This window comes from Misgurnus anguillicaudatus, chromosome 10, assembly GCF_027580225.2.
Source record: "Misgurnus anguillicaudatus chromosome 10, ASM2758022v2, whole genome shotgun sequence".
In the NCBI taxonomy this organism is placed as follows: domain Eukaryota; kingdom Metazoa; phylum Chordata; class Actinopteri; order Cypriniformes; family Cobitidae; genus Misgurnus; species Misgurnus anguillicaudatus.
Window position 1 is genome coordinate 38,216,878 of NC_073346.2, and position 22,957 is coordinate 38,239,834.

The 22,957-nt window shown below is 39.2% G+C and overlaps 1 protein-coding gene across 1 annotated transcript in view; it reads left to right on the forward strand.

Moving 5' to 3' along the window:
- The window catches only part of plcl2 (phospholipase C like 2), a 71,571-nt gene extending 49,353 nt beyond the window's left edge, over window positions 1–22,218 (forward strand). Inside the window, exons 4-6 of the mRNA XM_055211363.2 lie at window positions 4,856–4,931; window positions 15,846–15,955; window positions 21,152–22,218. Coding sequence (XP_055067338.2) covers window positions 4,856–4,931; window positions 15,846–15,955; window positions 21,152–21,334 — 369 coding nt within the window. The 3' untranslated portion in view covers window positions 21,335–22,218. The remainder of the gene's footprint in view (window positions 1–4,855; window positions 4,932–15,845; window positions 15,956–21,151) is intronic.
- Window positions 22,219–22,957: the final 739 nt, after the last annotated feature.

The following is a 22,957-nucleotide window of genomic DNA, read 5'->3' on the forward strand; positions in this document are numbered from 1 at the left end:
ATTTGAGTTTTACAGTGTAGAGGAAAAAAAAGAGTTCATGGTTAAATGATTTACCGTTGAATAATACCTTTGGAGGATAGGGTAAATGTCTCCGAATATAAATCGAGGTATCAAGATTTTAGCTGGTGACTTTGTAAAAACGGTTTTGTATGATGACTTACTAGGGATGGACTTGCATCCAGTTCTGATGCCGGCAGGCTAACTACCGGTGATGGGGAAAAAAAAATTAATACGATTTGCTCCCTGGCACATGCGTGGCAGTTAAATTTGATTCCGAAGACCATCGTAAAAGCATAGCGAAGGGGCGCAGTGTTTCGTTGACAAATTTAGAAAATTTGAGCGTTTTCAATTTTATTTAGAATGCTATCAGAGCAGCATAGGACAGAACAAAATTTTAGATGAGAGGAGTTTACATTTAAAACAAAACTGGCTAAGGAGATTAAATACGACAACGCTATATGACCGAAATATAGCTTAAAACCCAGAAACCCGAAGGAGGTGGATGGGTCCATGATTTGCACTCAGCGATGCCAAAATGCCAGGATCTTTAAAACTTTTTGAACTGTGAGGGAGATCTGCTGGAAAAGCATCGGGTGGTTAGATTGAGATTTTTCAGCGAATATGGGAATTGCATAGTTACATTAAATAAAACCGAAAACCCAACTTTTTTGCGACTGATTTCCCCACAAGTTAAATAAACCGTGATGCGAATTGAATGCGGTAGCCTATATTACGCCAGCGGGCGTTAAATGAATGCTGCGAATCAGGGTATTAGACTAATGTCAACTTTCCCATGGTCTATACTTGCAGGTTTTTATTTTACGGGCTGGTTAAAAATAGGAAAAACGCTTAAAGGAAGATTAAGAGATTACCTTGTGCGGCATATGATTTAAACAGCTGGGGATCTGCAGAGGCAGATTGGAATAATATATTTCGAGTATGCCGGGATCCTGGGACAGAATTAAGCAATGATTAATGTCAGACATCATTTAAATGGTAAAATCAGCGTCATAGCTCCACCATCGACTACAAAAGAACGAATCGAATGGCAGGTGACGAATATAGAGTTAGATTTTGAAATAAATAACCCCCTAACGTGAAGGAAACATGCGGAGCGCGCTGCTGCGGGTGCTGAAAAACCCTGGTAAGCTGTAAATCCATCAGGGTATGACGCGAACAAGGAACAGCTTTTAACGTCGGCGGCAAGGATGGAGCTAGTTAGTGCACTTCTTAGGGAACAAAACACAGTCCTGTAGAAGGACATACGAGCCGACACTTTAACGCCGGGCACGATAGAGGCACGGTGTCGGCAGTAAATGATCGTCTTAATAGCGGGAAAAACCATTTAAGTAAGTTCGTATTGGGGGTCTGTGACGAGAAAACGCAATATATTCTAAAATAGTGTGTAATAAGCGAGTTAGGTCCGCCTGGTAGCGTATCACCAGCAGCTAGAGACGCTGCTTCTAGATAACATACATAATGGCAAATGTGAGATCGCACGACTTGAAAAACTACAGAACTGACTGACAGATTTGATTTAAAAGTATGATTCGGGCCAGTGGTGATAGCGCAAAAGTCTGCCGTTGTGATGAAAGCGTGAGCGGTTGCTTATTAGGTTTGCAACTAGAGGGAAAAGCAGAGCAAATTATTTCTGTACAGTAGCTAAATCAATACAAAACGAAGGATGTAAGTACAATACTTTAAGAGTAACGTGGAAAGAAAAATCAACAGGGTCTACATTGAGATCGAGAAGTCCGAGTTGCGGAGGAAAATATCGATAAAAAAGGGAAGCATATATTATATCGATTAAAAACCAATGACTATTTTGGGTCCCTGTGTTAATAATCCATGCGTTTCAAAACGATTGCATGGGGAGGTACTGAATGAATAAGGATCGGTGGTCTGCGGAGGCAATCTCCCGTTATATTTGGTGATATTTAGAACAGGTTGAACTAAAAACAGAGGAATGAGAGATAATAGCGTCAGTGCTTGAGCCGCTAGCGGAGGCAGCCTCACGCTATGAAGCAACTGAAGTTAACATCCTATGGACAAAAATACAGATGAGGAAAACGGATTGCGACGCTGGCGAATATAACAGAAATATTTGGTGAAATGGAAGCGGGAGTCACTGTTATGCGGGCGAGGGAACTGATTGAAACCGGCGCTCTAGGACGCGGCCCGGACCTGCCGAGCGCCTGCCACCGGTGGTGAGAGGCATTAGGAAAAAACCCGGTACTCGGCGGAGTACGGTGGAAGTTGGAGGCCGCGAAATTTGGGCCCGGTGGCCTTGCTTGCTAGATGAGTAACTACGAGAGGCTCAATGGGAAATGGTTAGTAGTCTGAAAGGAGACATTTAGTCATAGCGTTAAATCTGCGCGAAAGATATAGTTCAATAGTGATCGTTTCGAGGCTTCTATCAGTCCCTGTTTAATGATTCGGCTCGATTGGGCCGGATAGGAACCGAGGCGAAAAAATGGCGGACGTCTCGCTGGCAGGGGCGAGAGTAGGATTCGGCGTCCTGGTGTGAAGTGGAAAGTGTCGGTTAATATCCCCAAATTTTCAGGTAGAAAGAAATGAATCCTTGCTGAGTAAGTAGTGGCGGGCCGAGAAAGCATGTCGTCGCACAACAACGCTCGAAACCGGATGTGACGACACATGGGCGGGGCCAAATGCTGCAAAAAATCTGTCACGGGACAGAGCTGAGGGACTGCCATTCATAGGCACCTCTTTGCACCGATTGGTTGAATCACATGACCATGCTCCTCCTGAACTTAGTTAAATAAACTTCATTAAATGAGCCGTGCACATTTAACCATCCTGAATTTCCTCATCTGTAACGCAGAGCACTATGGATCTTTCTCTGCTGACTGTCAGGCCAAAAATTAAGCAGTTTGCTATTTTTTAACAAAATACTATTTGTGTCCGAAGCTCTGGGCAATCTGAGATACATATGTCCATCATCTTTCAGATCAATATATTTGGAGTTATTTTAGTGAATGTCCTTAATCTTCCAAGCTATATAATGGTAGAATACAGGGATCAGGGAACAACTTTTGACTTTGAACAATGCAATTCACGAGAGAGGCTGCACGGATTGACGAGAGAGGCGCTGTGCGGATTTACGAGAGAGGCGCTGCGCGGATTGACGAGAGAGGCGCTGCGCGGATTGACGAGAGAGGCGCTGCGCGGATTGACGAGAGAGGCGCTGCGCGGATTGACGAGAGAGGCGCTGCTCGGATTGACGAGAGAGGTGCCTGGCGGATTGACGAGAGAGGCGCTGCGCGGATTGACGAGAGCGGGAACAACTTTTGACTGTGGGGAACAACTTTTGACTTTGAACAATGCAATTCACGAGAGAGGCTGCACGGATTGACGAGAGAGGCGCTGTGCGGATTTACGAGAGAGGCGCTGCGCGGATTGACGAGAGAGGCGCTGCGCGGATTGACGAGAGAGGCGCTGCGCGGATTGACGAGAGAGGCGCTGCTCGGATTGACGAGAGAGGTGCCTGGCGGATTGACGAGAGAGGCGCTGCGCGGATTGACGAGAGCGGGAACAACTTTTGACTGTGGGGAACAACTTTTGACTTTGAACAATGCAATTCACGAGAGAGGCTGCTCGGATTGACGAGAGAGGTGCCTGGCGGATTGACGAGAGAGGCGCTGCGCAGATTGACAAGAGAGGCGCTGCGCGGATTGACAAGAGAGAGGTGCCTGGCGGATTGACGAGAGAGGTGCCTGGCGGATTGACGAGAGAGGCGCTGCGCGGATTGAGGAGAGAGGCGCTGCGCAGATTGACAAGAGAGGCGCTGCGCGGATTGACAAGAGAGAGGTGGCTGGCGGATTGAGGAGAGAGGTGCCTGGCGGATTGACGAGAGAGGTGCTGCGCGGATTGAGGAGAGAGGCGCTGCGCAGATTGACAAGGAAGGCGCCTGGCGGATTGACGAGAGAGGCGCCTGGCGGATTAACGAGAGAGGCGCTGTGTGGATTGCAAGAGGCGCTGCGCGGACTGATGAGAGAGGCACTGCGCGGATTCACGAGGGAGGCGCTGCGCGGGTTCACGAGAGAGGCGCTGCGCAGGTTCACGAGAGAGGCACGAGAGAGGCGCTGCGCGAGGTCACGAGAGAGGCGCTGCGCGGGTTCACGAGAGAGGCGCTGCGCGGGTTCACGAGAGTGGCGCTGCGCGGGTTCACGAGAGAGGCACGAGAGAGGCGCTGCGCGAGGTCACGAGAGAGGCGCTGCGCGGGTTCACAAGAGAGGCGCTGCGCGGGTTCACGAGAGTGGCGCTGCGCGGGTTCACGAGAGATGCGCTGCGCGGATTGACGAGAGAGGCGCTGCGCGGATTGACGAGAGAGGCGCTGCGCGGATTGACGAGAGAGGCGCTGCGCGGATTGACGAGAGAGGCGCCGCGCGGATTGACGAGAGAGGCGCCGCGCGGATTGACTAGAGAGGCGTTGCGCGGATTCACGAGAGAGGCGCTGCGCGGATTCACGAGATCAACGTACCCATGGCAACCAAAGCTCACTATGCTAAAACATGAAACATGTCAGTCCAAGATGGCTTCGTTACTGGAAGCTAGTTGTTATAGTTATTATAGTTATAGTTTATATAGTTAGTATATAGTCAGACGTTGTTCCCTGATCCTTTTTTCTATCATAATAAAGCTCGGCTGGAGTATCCCTTTAAGAAATGACATTTTATGCATGTTAAAAAACTTACATTTCATTATATTGTATAATTTGTTGTAATAGTAATATGTTTTGTATTGGGTAATGTCAATAAGTTCAAAGCTGTCATCATGATATTACATAAAGTAAAACAGTTCTTTATTACATGTCCTTCTTTTCTTATGTTCTCAGATGATTCAAACCAGTCGGACGCTGCTGGAAAACTCGGACAGCATTTACGATAAAATACTGCAGGTCCAGAAAGCAGGTAAGAAAAACTGCATGAGTAAGAAAAACAGTGCTCCAGCAGAGAGCTGTTTCTAAGAACAAAGTCGATCGACGGACCCCCTCGATCACCTGAAATAGAGCGTAGAAAACACAAGTGTGCTTGTATTGAATAGCCTCATAGATAAAAAACAAATGATGCTGTTTTTATAGTCGACTGATTACACAAGCTTTCTTTTACCTGTGTGATGTTCTGTTTTTCAAACAGCGTTCAAGTAGGGTTTTGACTTTTAATGGTGTCAGTGGCTCTCGGGGTCTGTGAGCTCATTAGCAGGGCACTAAAACACCTTCGGCCTATCAAAGCTCTAGAATCAATACTGATTCATTCACGACGCTGTTGCTGAAGATCGGCCTCAATTGCATTCGCTCCGAAATGAAAGGGAAGCATGAATGCAGGAAACAGGCGGCGTCTTTTTATCAAGCATTTGTGTTGTTTTAACGTGCATATGTGTACCCCTTTGAAATTGCATTGATTTTTTAGGTACACAGTGTAGTATGAAGCTTCGTGATCTTGTTTTGAACATCACTTCTAATCTGATAAATCAAATCAGGACAACTAGTCGAAATTTAATCTAGACCTGGTTCGGTTCTTTAAAGTGGCTAATGAGAACATTATGTGGTGTATTTGGTGTAATGCAATGTGTTTACGTGGTTTAAGTAAAAAAATTACATTATTGTTGCTCCCCTATGCCCTGCCTTTCTGAAACTCGTCGATTTTTACAAAGCCTCAACCGTGTGACGGAAATGTTACGCCCCTTACCATATTTGGAATATCAGCTCCCAAACACAGCATCTTATTGACATGGCCGTGGCAACAATACTACAGCGAGTTAAAATTGGCGCCTTCTTTCTTCGCGTATACATTTAAGGGGTGTTACACGGTCTCACACAGTGACGTATACGTGGGGGTGTGTTTGAAGGAAGCATTTTAGGAAGGCCTGGAGGAGCCTTGACTTTGGGACTTTTTCTTTGGGACTTTACGGATCTTCTATATGCAGAAACAGCACTCCAAAGGAAAACATGAAATTGCATCATATGATCCTTTTTAAAAACAATAATACATTACATTCCTACAATTTATTATCATGTGTTCAGATGTGGTGATGTGGGTTGGAAACATTGATAATGATTATTTTCAGGGTTTTTGTTGCTAGGTGACAGTGATTGGCAGCTGATCGATCCGGAAGGCTGGCAGTGTTTTTCCTCATTGATCTCAGCTGATGAAATTGTAAAACGGTGGCTGTTAGAGTTCACTGTGTGTTTTCTCAGTAAACAATTATTACAGCCACGCCCGAAACAAACAACAGCAGACCATTAGTCACACCAGCATCGACTCATCGACAGCATCATACCATATATATTTGCTTTCCAATGTCACAGGTGTCATTTTATGCTTTTCTTGTTTGATTTCATAAATAAGAAATGAGATATTGATGCACAGTAGTTTCTTATCTACAGTAGTAATCATTACATTACATATATGCTTTTATCCAAAGCAACTTACAATGCATTCCAGGTTACATTTTTTTCAGTATGTGTAATCCCTGGCATTTGAACCCACAACCTTCGTTCTGCTAATGCAATGCTCCAATACCTTTGGAACTGCATAGCAACCAACGGGAAGACTCCAGCATCCGCTTAGCAACCCTACAATGCTCCGAACACCTTAGCAACATTCTAATATCCATTCAGAACACCTTAACAACTCCATAGCAACCACTAGCAAACCCTAGCAACCGCATAACAATCCCTGGACTTAACATCGCTCCTTTTAGCACTTTTAGTGCAATTTAAAAGGGTGTGAGTAAACCACAAAGCCCTCATTGATTTCCACCTTCTGTGGCCACATCAAATATTAATCCTCTTTTGTCCCAGCACAAGCGCACAGAGAAACCGCTTCGTCTGATCTGAAGCAAACACTATACATCAATCTCACTAGTTTCTCGCCTTTCCTAAGCATCCAGTCACAGCCTTCCACACTTTACTGTCTTCAATGAAAAACATTTTTTCACATGAGCTGTGACAGATCGGAGGCAGAAAATGTGCTAATGGCTCATGGTCCGATGTCAATCATGTGGGAATTTTATCAGGAGGTAGAGCTAATTGTGAATAAGGAAAGTGGGTGTATATGGTGTAACTAACTAGTACTTTTTAGTAGCACCTTGGTTGAGATTTCGATACTAAAATGTGTTGTCTAAAGCCCTGGCTATAGTCTGGTTTTATGCGTATGCACAGCCAAGTTTAATTGACTTATACAGCTGCGCTAACCCATTGCGACAAATTGCAAAACTTCTCATGGCCCACATACTCATGTATGCGCATGCGTGCCAAAAATTCAGTAGTGTGTGTACAATACGTGCACACTCTTCTCATGATGAAAATTGCGTCATCGCGTGGCCCCTCGTGTATGCATGAAACGGACTATACTTTGACCTTTACACTGCAGATCACTGATTGGTCAGATTTAATCGTCACTAACAGTGTCTTTGTTAAATGCAAGATTAGCTTACATCGTGCGTGTGTTGTCGAGCAAACTAAGTGATGTCATCATTTGCGCTTTGTTGTACCAGTTTCCAAACTCCCTTATAGTGGCAAAAATCATTTGTTTGTATCGTGTTTACGAAGATGTCACGGCAGTAGAGGCGGTGCAATTATAATGATAAGTCTAAATGCCGCCCAGTTTAAAGCGTCACTAAACTGCAATAGAAAAGCAAACCAAGCCAAAGTAAAGCAAGCAAGCGATGTCATACCACACAAAGAAAAGCAACACAAGACCTCCCATGTACTGATCTACAGTCAGAATAAAAAACATACTGTCTTTATAGGACTCCAGGCCTTTCTGAGATAAATGCAATATTTGTTTCTGTAAATGTTTGTAAATATGTGGGTTGCTGCTAATAATCACAGCGATGATCTGTCTTAGCACAGAGAGGATGAGATGACACGCTTAAGGAGTTGTAATGTATCTGGAGATGACCATCTGTAAGTCTTTTCTTTCCATCAACCTGGATGCTGTCATGTTGGCTTCATGGGCACTCAGTTCATTCTGGGTCAATCACATGAGCTATCAATCCTACAATGGATTTTTTTGGCAGCGAGTTATATAGGTACAACTATTATAGGTTCACCAGTAATTTAAGTCATTTTTTTGTGATTGAAATACTATAGATCTATTAAAATATAACTCAATTTGGGACCGCCAACATAAATAAAAAATGAAGAGTTTGGTTCCAAAACGCAATAAATGCCATTTTTGAAAAAAAAAATGAGTTACTGCCAAAATCAGTATTATATCAGGTCAGTATTTAAAAGTAAATTCTTAATTTTACGCAAAATCCAATATCCGCCGTGTTATTCTGTCATCTTTTCTCCCATTTTTTCCAAAACGCAATAAACGGCACTTCTCCTTTTCCACAGAATGCAATAAATCCGCTCCACAAATTACAGCGCACCATTCCACCAGTGTAAACAAACAATCTACTTTGTACTTCATGATCAACAAACAAACAAAAACGAAATAATACTTTAATAGCATTGATAAACCTGTGATGGTTTTCTGTGAAGGGAAAGAAACGTAAGCCATCAACATTTAATAATTTACACGAGAGGCACTCAGGAGACGATCATACTTGTTCTCCCGACAGCATCTAGCTTCTCTCGTGCTAACACATTGACCCCAAGGGATCTTATGAAAAACTTTACATAATTTTACTCAAAGTCAACGAGAATCACAGCTGATCGCTGCGAAAAATGTTAAGTGACGACGTCAAGTATAACCGCAGCAATGACAGTGTTCCTAATATGAAAAAGTAAGTATTTTGATTAATGGCATTAATGTTCATTTTTTTAATCAGTGTGTACAACTGGTCAACTAAATTAATATAAAATGGCAAAAATGAATGCACATTTATACATTGATTGAATAGATTTATAGAATTTTGAAAAAAAAAACTTGTCATGGATTTATTGCATTTTGAGGAAAAAATAATTCGTTTTTATAATAAATCTTTGAAAATAAAGTTATGGATTTGAAATTTTTATGTTTTTATAACCTAAACATGCTATGTGAAAGTCCGCAACAGAAAATAGTGGCTCTCATCTTGTCACCCTCTTGGTACAGAAAACACGTTTTTACAGAAATTTGTCAAAATGGATTCACTGCGCCACGGAACCAAACTCTTCAAACATTATCATTTATTTATGTAAAGGAGGTTGCACAGCGGGCGAGAAGAGCAGCGCCGTGTCGCATTTAGGACAACTCGGAGGTATCATACACCGGACGTGCACATTAAATAGCGCAAGCTTAGTCTACTTCAAGATGCAAATTATACGTTAGCAGCCAACGTTAATCGCTAACGATTGAGGAACAATATTATGTTATTTAATGTTGAACTACGTGAGCGGCACCCCGCGGCGCACTGAGCATGTGAGCAACACAGTCCGTGTTTATATATGACTTTCAAAACATTTATTTTGTCAGAATACATCACTACAGATTATATCATTTAAGGCACCTTCATTCAACGCAATTTGCTCTTCAGATAAGAACAAAGTTTGCATGAAACTTTTGCATGCACTATATAAACCAGTCCCTCCAGAAAATTTGATTATGCGATCGCATGATTCAACGCAATAAATATTCGGGGCCCGCATTTTTTCAAATACACAGCATAAATTACAGATTTCCGTGCGCAAATTGCATGATTTCATAATCCCCGTTTTTTCGTTGCAAAAATCACATATATCTTAGCAGAAAGTAAAAGTTCCCGAAATTTTTTGCCAGTTACCGCAATTTTTGGCAAGTTCCCGGAATTCCGCAATTTTTGGCAAGTTCCCGGAATTCCGCAATTTTTGCAAGTTCCCGCAATTTTTGCAAGTTCCCGCAATTTTTGCAAGTTCCCGCAATCTTTGCAAGTTCCCGCAATCTTTGCAAGTTCCCGCAATCTTTGCAAGTTCCCGCCATTTTTGCAAGTTCCCGCAATCTTTGCAAGTTCCCGCAATCTTTGCAAGTTCCCGCAATCTTTGCAAGTTCCCGCAATCTTTGCAAGTTCCCGCAATCTTTGCAAGTTCCCGCAATTTCATTGAATAAAATTGCATAAATATCCTGCATATTCGTTTGCATTTAAAAAAAAAAAAGTGCTGCAAGATCAAAGATTTTGCCCGCAACAATCACAAAAGACTGATAAACAGTTAAAGGCATGTTGCTCTTGTCATTGACCACATTTGCATGCACCATCATAATGTCATTTTAATGGTATTTTGGCAATATTGTGATTATACTCATGTAAACACAATACTTTGATAAATATAATGCGATTGCTCATAATTGCAGCAAGTATAATTGTATTAATACAGGTGGCGTACACAGTATGCGGCCATGTAAACACTTTAATTGCATCTATACCGCAACTAACTGAAGTGCTTAAGCGTGAATTAATTTTAAACTTGACATTAAGAAGTTTTCCCTGAACTCTGTCAACACGACTCACTGTCAGCAGTCTGGCTTCATCCAGAAACAACTCAAATAGCGCAGCTGTAGCATATAAAACCATTACATGCACTATCATAATATTTCTGTCTTCATCACAGCACAGAATTACAAAAAATGTCCATAAGTAAATTAAAATAGTGGACAGTATATGAGTTCATCATTTGTGCTCTGGTTTGGGATATGTGTAAATAATAAACACAGAAGTGAAGAGGTATAGCTCCAGTCATGTAAACATCTTACTGCGATTAAGTCCTTACTCTGAATATTGGAAATAATCACATTATTGGTGTACATGTAAACGTAGTCATTGAGGCTGACAGACTCAACACGAGCCTCTTTATTTTCCCATCTGACATGATTTAAAGGGTCATGAAGTGACACGCAGGTGTCTCAGAAGCATGCTGCCTCCCCGCATGAGCGTTCAGGGGCTGTGGTTTTCTTTCATGCTGTCTGAACGTGCCACAGAGCATGCACTCACAGAGATGCTGCTCAGGAATCGTGTGTGTGGAATGACAGCCGGGTTTTCCCGCCCTACCTACAGTATGTTGCTAGGCAACCCCTGCAATGAAGAGCAGTCAGAGTGCCACTGGCCGTCTTCATTGGCACGATCGCAAAACCGACAGCGCCTCTCCATACTTACGGCCATCAAATCCGAGGGGCTCACAGACACGAGGACCCTCGGCCGCTGAGGGTAACCGTGTGTAAAAATAATATCAAGAATGAATACAAATCATCTTGCGCAGCTCTTCACGGTAATGCCCGTACCCTCTTGAGCATTGTTGGTGTATTTGTAAGAAGTCAAACGCTGTCTCTTTGGGCGTGTGTGCTGCCTCATTGGCCAGCGATCTGCATCTAGAGAGCTTTTGATGGTTAAATCGCTGATGTGCTGTTAGTGAGGTGCTGGTGGGGAGTAAAAAGGGTTTTACAGGGCCGCAGTGAGATCGTTCTGGCTGCTGAGTTTGCACATCTTTAAATGTATGAAAGGATTTTTCCCTGTTGCATTAAAAACAAGAAGACGCCTTGAACTGAAAGCATGTTTATGGATGCATTAACTCCCATAGACTGTTAATGTGCATAATACACTAGAGGCATTTATACTGCACCACCCCCAGATTCATCTGATTGGTCTGCTGTGCTACATGTCAAAAGTTAATTTGTTTTAAATGTGTTTGTCTCATGCATGTGTATGTAGGCTTACAATTTTAAAAAGTCTAAACAGAATGCGTAAGGACAGTTCCTTAGTTTTGCATAACCAGATGCATTTTTTCACATATATTTTTTTGTGGCAGAGAACATCACTTTTGTTAATCAATGTTAATCAAATATCTTAACATTCTTTAAACAATGATTTACAGGTTAATAGGAATTTTTAGGAGACTATGTATGAAACTGTTTATATCAGAGGTCTTTAACCTTTTTCAGGCCAAGGACCCCTTAATAGGTATAAAGGAGGAGTAGGGACCCCCAGTACACTGTACAATTCTTACTTAACTCTTTCCCCGCCAGCTTTTTTTAAGTTGCCAGCCAGCGCCAGCATTTTTTTATAAAAGTTTAAGGCCTTCCAGAAAATGTTCTTCTATAAATATATAATCTAAAATATATCAAATAAAAGAACAGACTGTCTGCTTTCAAACAGAAAATACGGAAAAAAAGTTTCATCCTATCCTCATTTGTTCTTTTTGTAACCTCTCAAATATGGGTAGGTTTTTCAAAAAAACAAATTAGCTGAGATAATTGCATTTTTGTAAAGGACTTTTGATAGAGATCAGATTAAGAGCGATGATCAAAACATACACAGAGTTCTTACTGTTTGCCCTAAGGGTTGCTTCCGGGTTTTATAAGTTGGGTAAGATCGCCACTTGGTGGATAATAGCGGAAATACGAATTGCCAGAAAAACTCATCATTGGCAGGGAGGCTTTTCCCCTTTTTGACGAGTGAACTCAAAATATCTTTGCTTGTGTACAACAGAATAAACAACATGAGGATGAAGAAAGTTGTGTAATAGTGCCACCTAGTGGATAATAGCGGAAATATAGATTGCCGTAAAAACTCGTCATCGGCAGGGAAGTGTTTTCTCTTAATTGACAAAGTCAGACAAAGAGTTAATAAATTTGAAATTACAATTAATTTTCAACTTTCTTGACTAGTGAGGAGTTGCTATAAATTATTAAAAAAAAACAATTAAAGCTAATTCAACTTTTATATTTTATATCAACTCCTCACTAGAAAGTTAAAGTTGAAATGAATTGTAAATTCAAGTTATACACTTAAAAATTTGTATAATTTGTATAAGTGCAACAGGGCGTTTTTTACAGTGTACATGTATCAAATTAAGACTGGATTTGGATACTTTGTTATTATGGTGCCGTTACAAAGATATTAAACTTCAATTTTTTGTATACACTGATGCGTACTGTTAACATATACATAACATTTTAAAGGAGTAGTCCACTTTAAAGATGGGGTGCATTAACTTTTTATAGTAGGACAAAAAAATGCTATGGTAAGTCAATGGGCCCCATCTTTAAAGTGGACTACTCCTTTAAAATTACTAAATAGATTTTAACAGGGGAACCTTAATTTTAATCAAGTTTATTTTTATTTTTATTATTAGCCTATTAATGCATTTCATCTTTCAAAAAATATTTTGAATTAAAAATAAATTTAGAGGAACCTCACAAATACCACCATGCACTGCAAAAAATGTGTTAATTTTTTACATATTGTGTGTGTCATGCCATTTAAGGCGTTATTTCATGTTAAAATAAATGAAAGGGACAACACAAGTTGTGTTAAAAACAGTGATGGGAGTAATGCATTACAATTAATTCTGTTACTGTAATTCCACTACTTTTAGCGGTAATAAACATGTAACGAAGTTTTTTTTTTAAAATCAAGTAACGCAGTTACAATGAGTGAAATTTAAATGAGTTGGTTAAATGTCTGGGAGTAAATGCTTTCTATATCTGAGACTTTACGAGACTGAAGGACACCGGGTCGGATACAGCGAACTTGCAAGTGGGGTATTCTTCCTACAGACGGTAGGGCCGGGCGAGAGAGTCTTAATTCGTCATGTAATGAGTCATTTAACCATATACCGACTTACGAAAATGATTTATTAACATAAAAATGCTGCCTTGTGTCCCTTTAACACAACTTGTGTTGTCCCTTTCATTTATTTTAACATGAAATAATGCCTTGGATGGCATGACACACACAATGTGTGAAGGGTTAACACATAATTTTTTGCAGTGTGGACCCCCAAGGGAATCTGGACCCCCTGTTGAAGACCCATGGTGTATCATTTAATAGGATAAATCTAAAGATTTAAAATGTCTATCAAACCTACAAAATCACAGTTTTGCTTCTTATGTACATTTAAAAATGCTGGGTTATTTTCAACCCAGTATTGGGTCAAAAGGAACGATCCCAGCATGCTGGGTTGTAATTTAACCCAAAATGCAGAGTTGTTTTAACCCCAAATGCTGGGTTGTTTTAACCCAATATTGGGTCAAATATAAACCTTTTCTGTGTTAATTTCAATCCAGCTGTTGGGCTCATCCCTTTTTGACACAACGCTGGGTTGAAAATAACCCAGCATTTTGTAGTGTGTATATTTAAAAATATTTAGTTTTATATAGATGTACTGTATTAATGTAAGTTTTTCGTCTTTGTAATAGTTATTATTATAAATGACAACTTGCATCAGCACAATTTAACCCATTCTTTATGTCAGTGCATTGGAGAGACAAACAAAAAATCAGAACTGTGTTTTCAGTTACAAATCTCTTCTCACGTTCTTTGTGTTAATGCGGTTTGGAATAATTCGACGTCCCTCTGTTGCACCCACGCTCACATCTTCTCATATCCTTCCTCATCTCTCTTTCTCACTCTCTCTCTCTCCTCACTGTTTTGAATGTGTACTGGATGCCTGTTTTTTATCTTGTCACTAGTGTTTAGCATCTTGGTTTGTTTGGTGCAGTTCAAGGAGAAACTTGACACTGTATCAGCTAAACAAAGAACACAATGAGGTGGATCAGCTGGATTTGACACAATAGGCCAGTATTCATGTCGTGAGCCTTTAATCCAAACCAACAGGATAAAATAGCGGTGTAGATGACAGGAAGTAAATGTGTTTTTTGAACTCGCATCCCATAGTTTCTTTGATCCTGGTAACTGACGTTGTCAAAGAACAAAGCATGTTATAAGTGCATTACATGCACGACCGCCTGTGTTTGTTGACCCAAACCTTTCTGCAAACAAGTTGAATCTGAACTAGGGTACAGTGATGTCAAATATAAAATATATATATTAAGAGCTCAGAGGCAAAAAAAAAAGTGCATCTGATATGTTTCTTGTGAACTTTTTTATCAGACTTTTGATGGATCCAGCAAACAAAGCCTGAGGCCAGGATTAAGCAGATTTGAAGCGAAAGTATTTGATGAACATAAAATACGTGCAGAGAGCATTCGGTTAATATAATTTGTAACTTTTCATTGGTAATAATAAACACAAATCGGTTATTAGGCAACAACATTAACTCTTTCCCCGCCATTGACGAGTTATCTCGTCAATTAAGAAAAAAACATTTGCATAAAAACGTGTTTCTGAAGATTTTGTATGTTAATCTGCAATACAGCGATTACCCACACTTACCCAATTTATGAAAAAACTGAAGCCAAAATGTTATTTACTCATTTTAAACCTTTGTTTTGATAATCGTTAAATTAATTAAAACTAAATTCCTTCACAAAAATGCAATTATTTCAGCTTTTTGCTAAATTTTTTTTTTTAATATTTAATATTTAATAGTTTATAAGCAGAGAAAAAAATATAGATAGGATGAAAGTTATGTGTATATATTTTTAGAAGAAAATATTTCTGTAAGGCATTTTGTTAAACTTTTGTGAAAATCATAAAAAAAATGCTGGCGGGCAACTTTTAAAAAAATGGCTGGCGGGGAATGAGTTAAAAAGTTTGATTTCTTTTGACTTCAACCAACATAATTAAAGCAACCCTAAATCTAACATATCATTTTATGTTTCAAACAGAGATGGTGATCATTATTTTTTTAAAATAAGCCTTTTTTTTTTTTTAAAGTGGAGTCTTCCTTTATTTTAATGTATTGTTTCAAAACTTCAAAGCATTGACGTTTTGATACATGATAAATATTATAATCCTGTCTATTGTTATTTCAGGGTCTTCTTTTAATATAAAAAAACTTTTACCTTGTTTTTAAATATATTTTGATTCTTATTTTGAATTTGGTTGAAATATTTATTGCACTTATTGGTGCAAACACATCTTTAAATCTTCTTCAAAATCAAAACCGATAATGTAACATTGAGGTACTGATCATATTTTAGCTTTATCATTCAGCTCTGACTTTGAATTTGTCATTTCAGCGATGGAGTTTCACGAGAATTTGCATGACATGGCCATGAAGGAAGGTCTGAAGGGACGAAAACTCCATAAATCTGTGGAGAGCTTTACCTGGAACATCACCATTTTGAAGGTAATCTCATTCAACACGGTTTCATCATTAATGCATCTGTTCAATACAGGGTTATACAACCAAGGACAAACAGTCTGTAACATTTTAAAACCAAATGAAAGAGCAAAAGAATGCCCAGTAATTGATTTCCAAAATGGAAAGCGGTGCACAAATTCTGCACAAAATCTCAAAATATGTGCACCCTTTAAAACAGAGGTCAGCGGCGTACATGCATTACACATGCTGAACAGAATTTCAGATATGAGTGCTAAAAGACTATCAAGGTGGCAGTTTGCTTTGTTTAACGAATATGAATGATAATGAAAAGGTGAATGAGATTACACGATCCGGTTATTGGAAACAAAACTGTTGTGTTAAAATGATGCTTGAGAAATTGTCTCCATCACAGATCAACCTCTCTTTTCTCATTTACTACAAAACAGAAATAACCATGGATTAGTTTAAAACCCTTGTCTAATGTGTAATGGTAACATTATAAGCTCGTTGATGTGTTATATGGCGCATATCGTTTACACAACAAATGCAGCGTGGTTTCAGTGATCGAATCATTGGTTGCCGATAACATCTGTATTCAGTAGGGCTGGATTATATAGCTCTAGTCTTGGTAATGCATCTGTATTTTTCACCACTGGGAAAGGATGAGATAATACCGTTTATATCTATACGGTCAGAAATGACCTTCCTCATGCCAAATTAGTTAGATTAAGCAGCGCACTTTGGTTTACTTTTGTTCTACATGCTAATTTGTTTGGATAAGTTTGTGTTTTTGACCAGTGACAAAATACTTGTTCAAGATTCCACTTCCTCTAAGGCAGTAATTCTTAAAGTGTGGTCCGCGGACCACTAGTGGTCCGCCAAACCCCCCCCAGTGGTCCGCCAAAAGATGACCCAAACTAGGCAAGTTTTTATACAAAATCATCACTTATTTAAGTCGATTTTTAATGCACTTGCGAAACTGTGATATCAGTTCTTGCCATTCTGTTTTAAAAACCTAAAAGTGGATCGGTGGCTAAACCAAAGAGGACTCAAAAGAAAAGATCAAGCCTCAACTAAAAGCAGCTGAAATCCACATATCTTTTAGTTTTGTTATGTACTAGTTTTTGTTTCATGTGTAAAATCCCTGTAATTTCAGTGATTTTGGAGATAAGGGGAACATTTTATTGTTACCATAGTTACAATCATAGATACCCATATACCCACCACCTCAGTTTTAAACTAATGGCTCTTTGGAATGACATTAAGTGGAACCTAGGCAGTTATAGTATGTTTAATTTTTTTTCACATGTGCAGTTTGTTGTTCATATTAAGCTGCAACTCATTTCACATTTACTTTTTCAAATGAAATAAAATTCATATAATAATTTCTGAACATATGATTTGTGTTTAAAAAATGTGTTTTTGACTTGAAACAGTTGCATATTAAATTTAAATTGAGCTTATCCTTCCTTTTTTGTTGTGTTTTGGGGGCGTGTTAGATTGGGATTCTGTTAGGTGGTCCTCAAAAAAAAATTGGAAGATAAAGTGGTCCCTTGGCTGAAAAAGTTTGAGAAACACTGCTCTAAGGCGTGTTTAAATGAAAAAGGAATAGTGAAATTGGAGGCCAGGGGATGTGTGTGATGTGTGTAAGTATTGTATAACTAATGATGCGATTTATGCAGCCCTCATACGAGAACAAAGAGAACTGTTGTGTTGACAATGAAAATCTTCATTAATGTTGACAACTTTATTAATTTTGTGTCTAAGCTTACTCATTAATTACCAAGAAAGCTATCACCTGTTGGTAAATAATTACATGTTTATTAGTAATACTGCAATGCTTCTAGTGGACATAATTTAAAACATGTCAACTACGAGCTCATAGTTGCATTGGCAATGCATAAGCCCGTTTTTACAGTGTGTGTTGATAGATACATAGTAAATATTAATAAGTCAAATTTGAGCATTAAATAATCGATTATAAATCGAATATTTAAAAAAAATAATGAATGAAATTCGAATGGGATAATAGAGGAAGATTGACAGCCCTATTGTGCAGCTAGGGAGGAAAACCCTGTCTTTGAATTTTATTTTACATCATATGTTGTTTTAATAAATGTAATTTTGAGATCTCAAATGAGGATTGATGCTGCATGTAAACATTATTCCACTTTGTAGAAAAAACTGAGATATTTATAATATGTAAAGTTTGGTTCCAAAACGCGATAAACGCCGTTTAAAAAAAAATAGTTGCCGCCAAAATCAGTATTGTATCAGGTCAGTATTTAAAAGTAAATTCTTAAATATATGCAAAATCCGATATCCGCCGTGTTTTTCTGTCATCTTTTTTTCCAAACCGCGACAAACGCCAGTCCTCCTTCTCTGCATAATGCAATAAATCTGCTCAACCAATCACAGCGCACCATTCCACGCATGTAAACAATAATGTTGCCGCTTTGAATACACACTGAATCCTGGTTTTCAAGCTTCTGTCATGCTAACACTTTGACCCCAGCGGATCTTATGAAAAACTTTCCATTATTTTACTCAAAGTCAACGAAAATCTAGTAGGACCAAAACATTTTACGCCTGATCGCTGTCAAAAATTTTTAGCAACGACGTCCCAAAGATGACAGCAGCAATGACAGTGTTCTTAATATGACAAAGTAAGTGTTTTGATTAATGCCATTAATGTTTATTTTTTCATCAGTACCACTAGTCAACTAAATGAATATAACATGGCAAAGATGAATGCACATTTATATATTGATTCAATAGATTTATAGCATTTTTTTAATAATAAATCTTTGAAAATCAAATTATGGATTTACATTTTTAATGTTATTATAACCTAAAGATGATATGTGAAAGTTTGTAACAGAAAGTGGTTTTCATCTTGTCACTTTCTTGGAATAGAAAACAAGTTTTTACCCAAATTAGTCAAAATGGATTTATTGCGTTTTGGAACTAAACTCTTCGTATATTGCAATTCATTCCAAAATGACTGATATATGGTCAGTTTCGCACAGCCGTGATATTTAATGATTACAACCCAAATGCAGTCCCAGCAGGATTTCACATTTCCAGAAATATGCAAAGAAATTTGAAAAAAGTAAAAAGTCAGGAGAGAGATAGTTGTCCGCTCTATGTATCTTGACAGATTATTGGATAATTTATTTATGAGACCTTTTTAAGTTTTGCAATTATGGGAAATTATGCGAGATCAGAAAAATAGCTATATTTAGTTGATTGTAAATAAAAGTGGTGTTAAGGTAATGTTTACCGCAAAAATGAAAGTGTTGTAGTTAAAAAGCCCTTTTTCACAAAGAGATTACGGAAAATGCCTCCGGTATCGTTTGATTTGGTTCATTTTCACTGCCAATGATTTTTCCGGAATCTGTCTGTGCTATCACACACATATCGTAAAGATCCCATGAAGACACGTGACGTATTTAAAGTCCTGCACTTGGTAGTTTTTTCCGCAGCGTGTGAAGTTTGCTTACAATCCATTTTTTTTTTCTCTTGCACGTGCATCTTTGTTAATGATAGGATTATACGGAGCACATGACGCGCTGTTCTGTTAAGGCAGTGCTTCTCAATTATTTTCTGTCACGCCCCCCCCCCCCCTAGGAAGAAGTAAACATTTCGCGCCCCCCCCAACTCTCCGCCGCGACTGTAAATAGTATAATTTATCTATAAAATGACACATCTGCAAAACATTGTATCCTTATTAACATTAAAGAAAACACAAAAAAAGAAATATTGATCAACTTACAGCAAAGAATAACTTTATTAACATTGTTTTTTAGTCTTAAAATGCATCAATTTGCCTAAAAAAAATCAATCCTTGTTTAAAGTATAATATTTTTGACCGTTTGATACTGAAAAATTAAATTAAATATAATCAATAAATAATAATAAAAACTTATCAGCGTGATTGGGGTGTAATGTCTTTAAGTGACAGTGCAAAAAAAATCACTTCCTGAAAAAGTATTTTTCCCCAGGGTCTCGCACACCCCCCCCCCCCTGGTGTCGCTTTGAGCCCCCCCTGGGGGTCCCGCCCCACTATTTGAGAAGCACTGTGTTAGGGCTCCTTATGGTTGTGCGTAGGTCCTACGGCATAGTTTCCGGGTCGGTTTTCATTTATACTTTTGCGTCGTCGTCCACGTCAACGTGCAAATACACTTGCAGACCGCTGGTAGGCAGTATCCACGCATGTAACCACAGTAGCAGCGCAACCATCAATGAAGAAGAAGCTTGACAAGTTAACCCACAAACGAAGAAGAAACAGCAACTTGTTGATGGCTACGGCATAGAGCTTCCTTGCTTCAGTGCGGACAGTAAAAAGCAGCTGGTTTCAGTCCAGTTTGCAGACATTTTTTGCATCATGCATGTTAATCTTCATGTAATTCCCTTGTGTCAAAGAGCTAAACAAAAACTTCTTGTTGTGATGATGCGCGTCCTCTAGGGGTGGCATGGTACATGAATAAACATCCAAACATTCGGTTCGCTTGTTTCGGTTCGGAACATGTCGGAAGATAGTCCCAAAAATTAGCTTAACGTCAAGTCAAATTTAGTTTGTGCATAATTAAATGGAATAACAATTTTGTTAATATTGTATTTTAAATTGTGGATAATTAAGCTATATATCATATGCTGAAGTAAATTTCTGGAGTGTTAACGATTAAAAGAAAAAACAACAACAAAAACAGTAAAGAACCGAAAACCGTAAGGCTAAAACCGTGATACAAACCAAACCGTGGGCTTTGTAAACCATGCCACCCCTAGCGTCCTCATTACGGTACGCCCCTTATGGCATTGTTTCTGTAATTTGTTTACACAATGCTTTCAGTAAATGTTACGGCAATGTTACTAGGTCCTCTTTACGGAAGCAGTTACAGGACATTTACGAAACATGTTTGTCCTCATACATATATATGCCAATTTTCTGGGACCAAAGTGCTGTGTGAATGAGGTTTATGTGTGTTCCCAAGACCCAAAGACCTTGTGTTCATCAAACTCAAGACCTTTACGCTGCAAACACAACGCTTTAGTAATTAAGCAACTCGCCCTCATGTTGGTTCAAACCCATGTGTATTCAGGCGAAAAAAGTCAGGCATGCTGGTTTGGAACGACATGAGGGTGTGTAAATATTGAAGTTTTTTTTCTATTCGAGGTATATCATTTTTTGGCTTACGTCTCTTTGCTGTCTTTGCTCAGGGCCAGGCCGATCTGTTGAAACACGCCCGTGCAGAAGTGCTGGAAAACTTGAAACAGATCCACTACGCCGCCCTCACGTCTAACCTGGTGAAGGGGTCGTCCGAGCCTAAGGGCCGCCGCAGTCTTGGGGCGATCCCGGAGAAGGCCGTCAGAGAGGAGGACATCCCGGATGAGGAGAACTGAGGTTACCTTTCCTCCAAATCCCAAAAGTCCTCTGTTCTCGCTCCAGAGATCGGTGTGCGCTGAGGGCTCGGGTCAACCGAGGAGGTTTCGATCGAGATCAGCGCACCACATCTACAGGATATCAACGATAAGGGAGAAGTGTTTTCATGAGAGGAGAAAAGGCCTTCTCCACTTCCTGTTTCCACCTCCTCCACTTCCTGTTTGTGTCTCTGCCCATGTGTCTCTTTAATGCCGCGGGTCTCTGGGGTCAAGTCGGTGTCTATGTGCCACAACTTGGCCCCAGAACTTTTCTACAAGCACAAACGTTGAGTATTAAGACTGGAATCATGAATGTAAAAGGACGTCGCGTGTGAACGTGAGAAAGAAAATCAGAGAGCTGTTTACAATAAAGAACTAATTCATGTTCTGTCTGCCAAACTAGTATGTATGTGTGTGTATATATACTGTAGTATAAATATATAAATATATGGAGATCTGTTACCTTTTTGCTATGTGAACTTTTAATGGATCAGATTATTTTGTTAACAGAAATGGGTGTTTTAAAAGAGTTCATATTTTATTTGCTTGTACAGACCTAAATGTGGCCAGAGCGGATCATACGAGAGCGTTTTTTATTATTATTTGTATAGATATAGGAGGAACGTAAGATGTGCATCACGTGAGATGTGATTCGAGAGATATATTACCAGCAGTTATCGTACTGTACATGTGAATAGGTGTCTGAGCCGATTGTTGCGTCTGATTTGCCACACACACATCGCAGAAACTTCCTAGTAGTGGTCGACCGATATAGTTTTTATTTTTTATGGCCTTTCTGATACCGATATTGAGAAAGCATGTGTGAGCAATATAAAGGCCGATTTAACAGAAATAAAGACAAATGAGAGACAAACAAAATGAGAGAAAATTGATGAAGCATAATATTTATAGACATACCCCTTTTAAGTACTTGAAAAATATCTACAAGACATATATAATGTGGATGACAGATATTGCTGCACAACTGGGTGTTGTTGTGTGTAACTTCACATTAAAAAGTGAATAATTATTGGAAATTTTACTGTCTGTCAGACTTTGGCTTTGCATCAGAGTTTATTTCTTTCCATAAAGAAAACAACAGTTAAGGAACAGAAAGATTTATTGGTCGAATTTTTACAAATATCGGCAGATATATCGGTCCATCACGACTTCACAGTGGGCAATTGATGTAAACTGAACGTCATAGATATTGACCTACATATAAATTAAACCAATTTTCGTTTAGGAATTACTTCCTCTGTCATCCATTATGAAGTCTTGACTAATATTTGATGTCAAATTGATATCAAGGTGCCCGCTGGGTTGGAAGTGAATGAATCCTCTAAATTGATTATTCATGCAGGATTCACTCCTGAACGCTTCACATACTGTAGTGATGACCATAGCAATGATTGCTGTAAATCATTCATGGATTTGATATTTTTAGCTTCAATTTTGTGACTTGATCCTATGTGAGGCTTTTTTGATCACAGAAGGACAGTATTAGTATAAACGGTCATTTTATTTATGTATATAAAACTGCTGATTTCAAATAGCATTGTGTTTTAGGACTTTAACATCCTGGATTCATTTTTTTGTGATTTT